The sequence below is a fragment of the Mastomys coucha genome, chromosome X, assembly GCF_008632895.1.
Source record: "Mastomys coucha isolate ucsf_1 chromosome X, UCSF_Mcou_1, whole genome shotgun sequence".
In the NCBI taxonomy this organism is placed as follows: domain Eukaryota; kingdom Metazoa; phylum Chordata; class Mammalia; order Rodentia; family Muridae; genus Mastomys; species Mastomys coucha.
Window position 1 is genome coordinate 85,423,609 of NC_045030.1, and position 7,131 is coordinate 85,430,739.

The window sequence follows — 7,131 nt, forward strand, 5'->3', positions numbered from 1 at the left end:
ATGTATCCGTATTATAAGTGTGCATCACCAAAACAAGGGCTTTGAAACAACAGGCACATCCATATTATTGATTTTTTCTAATAGTTTTCAAATGAATACAAAATTATGGATAACAAGCACATGCAAGGAAAACCTTTCATGAAAAATCAAACATGGCTTCCTTATTAGAATTCATTACTGTGCTATAATGGTGAGCTAGTGAATTCTTAAGGCAACAAATTTTTCTAATTTGTTATACACAAAGCATAGTGACCACAAGTATACTAAGTGTCTGATTTCTTCTGGTAAACAAATGAAATAATTTGGCTGATTATTTATTGTCATTTTGAATGAAAATATCATCATTGATTTATCAATGTACAAGTAGCCTTTAAATTAGTAATGTATATAATAAAGATACTTTCTTTTGCATAAGAAAGTATGTTATATTTGTTAAGTAAAAGGCAGACTATTACAAGAGGTGATGCCAATTTCAAAGTATAAAAATATATTTGGAAAAAGTATACCGCTAGTTATATAATTCTATATTAATAGTAAGAGAGTAAAAATGTAGTTTAGGATCACAAATAAATGTGGGATAGATAATCTTGAAATTCCTCATAAAATCCATTTAAAATTTCTCATACCCAAAGGGCTATTTGAAAAAATTCTCTCAAAAATATAATGTAAAAAGTAATAGACAAAATTTTAAAATGCATATGAATGAATCTGATGCTATATACATCCTATAAAAATATAACAAATGTAACACAATAAATATTTTGAATATTCAGATTTTCTATACTATTGATGATTGTATTCCATGCATACATTTATAGTGAATAATGAAAACTAAATCTTATTAGTTGGCATTGCTACAGTAGTATAGATTTATACTGAAAAGAATCTACTAATCATTTAAAATTTGCCTAATCTAAATAAAGATGTGACATAATTATAAAACATGTTGACATTTAAAATGTTTGGTTTGAAATAGTTAGTATAAAATATAATTATTAATTGTTTTGGTTTGGAAGATAGCATTTTGGTTACATAACTGAAAATATTACTGAATACTGGAAGACAGTATTTTGTTCTTATGGAAAATAAAATAATTTTACCTGATTTTGTTTTTAATTTATTAACTAGTTCATTTTAATTGAATTTATGACGTTCATTATATTTCTATTGAGCAATACTATTCAGAAAATGCTTTTGGAACTTAGAGAATAGATTTGATCATGAAGTGTAAGATTTTAAGTTAATACCCATGGTAAAATAGTCATGTTTAAATATATGACCAAAATCATCAATATTTATTATCTACTTTTGTATTTTCGGCAATGAAAAGTTTGCTGCTACTACTAAGGTTTGAAGCTATCAAAATCTATTCTTATGTTGGCCTAAAGTGCAGTCTACAAATACTTTTTATTAATTCATTTTATTGAATTTGGAAGAAAATCAGTAGAGTTTAGTCTCTAACACTGATAATGGTCTTTAACCGAATGTAGAATGGTTTTACATCAAGTCTCAACCCAGAGGATTTTGCTAAAAAGTGTTTAAGTTTCTATTTTTGTGTGAATTTCTATTCATTTTTGAAATAGTATTGTCTAAAATATTTTTATGTCAGCAGCTTGGTGGTGGTGGTTTGTTTTTTTCATTTACAGTTGGATTCTGCTTTTTGTGTATTATCATATAATGCTCTTTGTACCATTTATTCTTTTGACATATTTTTCATATGAATAGCAGAGAACCAATTCATTTTTTAATTTTGTCTTTAGAAATTGTGTATACCGGGAGATAAATAGGTCAGGGTAGAGTGTTTATCAATCATGGGAAGTATTTTGAGGTTGAACAAAAACAGTTATACATGTAATTATATATAATAATTAAATATAACTTTCTAGACTTCTTGAAATATCCATTCTGCTCTGGCATTACAGCATTATGAAAAGTTTATTTCCTTTTCTAGAAAAATATTTTTGAATACCTACTCCACATAAGGAATGATTCTACATATAATGAAACAAACCCATTTAATAGATAGTGTATTTTTTCTCACTGGTTCTGAAGATACTTCTCCAAATAACTGTAAATAAAAATACTTAAGAGTAAAATACACAAGTACATTGACATTTTCTTTGGGATTATTTTCAATAATACTGCAGGCTAATATGTCAACTCTTCTTAGCAAGTTTAGTAAAGTTTGAAAAACTGGCACCTAAATCTCTCCATGCTAATATTAGAATTAAATTATTTTATTTATTTATAATTAATTAACAAAATAAAATAAAACCAAGAAGCATTTATCCTTCAGAAACTTTTTTAAAAGAGGAAAATTGGGCAATGGCTATGATTTAAAGGTGAGCATTTGAGGTAAGATGTATTGAGTATTAACTCCTGTCACACAGGTGAATAAGAGTTTGGGAAAATGTAATGATAGATGTTTACAGAATGTTTATTATTTTCTGATAAACACTCAACACACTTGATTTTCATAACTTCCTTATGAAGTAGATTTTCTCATTGTTATGAATAATATAGTCCATACTCTAGAAAAGTTATAAGCAAATGATGACTAAGGTTCCTCAGCTAGTATGAGAAGTCCAATTTCAATAGAGAAACATTAAGTCAAGAGTTTATGTTCTTTACTAGAAGATCAAGGAATCTTGAAAGAAGGTAAAAAAGAACAACCAAATGACCTACAAAGCAATCCTATATTAATTAAGCTTAGAAAGATTCTCAATAACAAATTAAAAGAGAGTTTGATGAGCATTCAGGAGCATACACCTTATTGTTCTTGTTTGTAGTTTGTGCTATGTTGGCTCACTTTGGTTGTTTTGTTTTGTTTTTAGTAGATGAGTAAGGTCTCTGTATAGCAAAAATACAATTGTAGTAGTTGGAGACATACTGACCTGGTCACTGTGCAAAAGATGGGGCATTTTGGTAAGGAAGGGAATCAGATACCTTTTTGGAGATTTTTGGTATTACTGGGTTAACAAAGAAAGTAGACTAGAGGCAATTAATTTATATTTGACATTAATTAGACTCAAGGATAGCCAATATCTGAGACTGTGTCCAATAGCAACAGGATTTGTGTTTTGAGTATATTTGCCTAATGATAAAGATATGGTATTAACTAAATTGGGTAAAATCATGTCACATATACTTTGAGAAAAAGCACAGTTCCATTTGAAATTAGAAATACTAAAGATTGAATTTTTATTAATTATTTACTTTGCATCCTGATTCCAGCCTCCTCTGCCTCCTCTTCCCTCATTCCCTCCCTCTCTTTCTCCCCCATCCTCCCTGCCTTCCAGTTTCCTCACAAAAGGGGAGACTTCCCATGGATATTAACCAGCCTTGGCGTGTAGTTAGCTGTTAGAAAATATAGACTAGATCTCAAAAGTGACATCATAGATAAATATAACAATTTGAAAGTCATGGTGTTTTCAAGAACAATTAATTAATTAATTATAGAAGAAACAATGGGAAATGGTCCCCAAAATCCACCTTCTAAGACTTTGAATTTGTTCTGGTTAAGTATGTGAATAGAGGATGAGCTAGCAAAAAAGCAAGTGGAGCAAAACAGGTAAAATTAACTACAAATAGAAATTTTGATATCTAATTAGTGAATGAAGTTTACTTTAAATATTTATTTTCTATCTATAAAAGTCATGTTGAACAGCAACTTGCTCTCACAGACTATCAGCAAAGATGAACAACATTTCAATAATTTAAAGTGTCATCAGATAAGTATTGTATATACATTTGGACCCTATATGCATGTGAACTGTGGCAGTATGATAATTGAAAGACTGCAATCTCCTTTAAGTTTAGGGTATTACAGTTTCTACCCTTTCAAAAATTGTTGTATTTCAAATGACAGACCATAATTAAAATTTGAAGTAGTATAAACTATAAGTCCTTTTAAAGAGGATCCTATAAACTATTCACTGGAGAGGGAAGGAGACATTGAAGATGTACCATCATTTAGACTATATGTTATAGTTATAATCTTATGAAATGGTCAGGTAAAAATTATTTCTACTGTTATAATATTAACATTAAATATAAAATAAAGTTCAAGAGAATAAAATAAGTAGATTTTATTAGCAGAATTTTAATGATTGCATGGTTCTTTGGATATTTTATTTTTAATATATTTCCATGCATTTTAAAATCTTTCATTTAGGAATTCAAAGGATTATTAATAATTTTGAAATCATGGTCAATATCAGTTTCAGTATTAAATATATTGTGACGTATATGAAATATTTGGGTTTCATTCATAGCTATGTATTTATGTCACTTAAAACGTTCTTGGGGCAAGCTAATAGTGTTGACTTAGGAGAACAGGCCAGAAATTTGTACCATGCTAAAAATGGCATTTGAAATATTTGAACAGATTACCACATGGCTGTTCTAAAAATAAGGTGAAATTCCAGTGTTTACCCAAAGACACTGTTATTGATGAATGAGGCAATTTTAGAAAGACATGTTTACTTAAATGTTGTACTATCAGAATGTCTAAAGTAAGATTAAATTTAACTTTAAAAATATTAAAATTTAGCATAGGCAAATGTATGTAAATTGACTGTTTTGATATTCTGGAATGATGAATTGCATTTTCTTGCATGTATAGTCGGCTATGGTGACAAGTGTTTCTCCATATATGTGTCCTCGGGTACTTTCTAGCTGTATTTCAAAACCTTCATAAGCTTTAATATGGAAACAAAATGCATGTCATTATTTTAGCAACAGGGGTCCGAATAAATGCATTTCATTTGCTTTATGTTTCTAATAAAAAGTAATTTTGATTTAAATTAGCACTATCTTTTTTTTTTTTTTTTTAGGCCTCCATTCCTTTGAAGGAATTGGAGCAGTTTAACTCAGATATACAAAAATTGCTTGAACCACTGGAGGCTGAAATTCAGCAGGGGGTGAATCTGAAAGAGGAAGACTTCAATAAAGATATGGTAAATTGGTTATGATGAAAGTGTGAATGAACTGGGAGTGGAAATGAGTAAATATTTGGAAAGAAATAATATAGTTTATTTCTCCAACCGAATTCTCAGAATACTACCATTCATATAGTGTTAATTTTAATGATTTTATTAAATGGAAAGTATTCCTTTGGACATTTTATTATTACTGCCAAATTACCACGTTATGAACATATAGAAACACTCTCAACTTCTAGTAAATAGTTCAATTCTGTTTTGGCTTGTTCTGATTTAATCTTCAGAAGGCAAAAAGTAAAAGGAAATATCCATTCAGGATATGAGCTAAAATATGATACAAAATTCCAGCTTCTTATATGTCTGATATTTTGTTTTTCTGATGCTTTTGGTAATAGTAAAGACAATTGCAACATGAAGTGTAAATGTTGTCTACCAAAGTTTCTATCAAAGTAGTTTTAACAAATATTTGAGAGAAATACTGATATACATATATACATGTATATACATATATAGATATTGAGTATATATGTATGATATATGCAATACTATTATTGAATGTAATACATATTGAATATATATGTATGTATATAAAATAATTCCATGTTGTTTACTCAGTGGGAGTAAAGAAATAAGTCCATGTACCCTGTAAATATAAACTTAGAACATCTTCAAAATCTCTGCTAATTTCTCTCTGGATTGATTATTTCTACATCACATCACTATTCATTAAGTATTTTTATACTACATTCACTTTATTTTTTCACATGGCCTCTTCTCCTCTTCTACTGCTATCACCAGTGTAGCATTCTTATCTTTTACATGTATCAATAAATAGAGATTTTCATATATGGATCAAGACCAAAGCCTTCTTAGACAGTGCTTGAAAATAATACTAGGAGGCAAAATATTTTTAGATGCTCGTTACATAAAGTAATATGAGAAATATTAATTCTTACTTCTTGGAGATGTCTCAATGAATACTTCTTTATATAAGAAGTTTAGTGGTCTTCAAACCTCAGCTCATGGGGAAAAAAAGGACAGGAAGAAACTTCCAGAAATACAGAGTTCCAGCTACCTCTACTTCATGTCAAAGAAGAAAGTCCAGGGTGAAGAAATCAAAAATATTGCTTACAACTCAGCTTCACTACCAACCCTGCGATAGAACCCTCACTTGGGGGAATTGAATTAAAAAGTTTTCTTTATATTTGTCTTTGTCCAAGCCACTGAAATTTTATCAAAGTTTCAAAAGGCATATTAAAATATTATTTCATAGACAAGAAATGTGTGTGTATGTATGTGTGTGTGAGACTTTTACTAGTCTATTAATAGACAGCTAATAAAAAAAACATTTCTTAGAGTGGATGAGTCCTCAATTGTATTTTGAAATGTAAGCATGTGTTATAGATGTACATATATTACATTTATTATAACACAAAATAATGCATGTAATGTGCCTTTTGAAGTTTATATGTAATTTATTATTTGCTCAATGGTACACCTGGGTACTATTGAATAGTACACCTTTGTAGTTGATATTTTTTATATTTGGAATTGAATGACAGGAAACAGATACATAAGTGTATCCATATGTAATATTATAATCGCATGTTTTTCAAATTGTATCTTTAAGAAATAAAATGAAACTATTCTTCTTAAAGAATAAAACAATTGTCCTTGGAGAATATAACAAAATGAGGATTGAAATCTTTTTAAATTATTTTAATACACACTAATAGTGCTGTTTTATTTGCTTAAAGTCAGCATAATTATGACCTTTTAAACACTATTTTCAATATCTGAAAAAATGTCACCATCATCTTCATTAATGCTCTACATTCTAAACTTGAGCATTTAGATTTAAATATAAAACATAGATTACTATGTAAATCTACTGTATACTTTAAATTTTACGTAATAGAGTATTTATACATAGATCAATTAACAGTGGAAGTGACAAGATTAGTTTATTTCTCCATACATTTTTAGTTGGTTTAGGGTAATTAAAATAAAACCCAAATGAATATTGTTACAGCAAATCATTACTTTTATGATTAAAATGGCTCTTCTCCCCATCTTCATACATATACCACTCAAAATATATTCTTCAGAAGAGATATACAGAAACTGTCTTCTATATAAATACAAAAGAAATACTGTGAGCATGGTATTTTTATGATTACATTCCCTA

General features: G+C 28.6%; 1 protein-coding gene across 1 annotated transcript in view; it reads left to right on the forward strand.

The window, feature by feature from the left end:
- The window catches only part of Dmd (dystrophin), a 2,056,279-nt gene that overhangs the window by 855,955 nt on the left and 1,193,193 nt on the right, over positions 1–7,131 (forward strand). Inside the window, exon 37 of the mRNA XM_031364700.1 lies at positions 4,836–4,958. Within this exon, the coding sequence (XP_031220560.1) occupies positions 4,836–4,958 (123 nt within the window). The remainder of the gene's footprint in view (positions 1–4,835; positions 4,959–7,131) is intronic.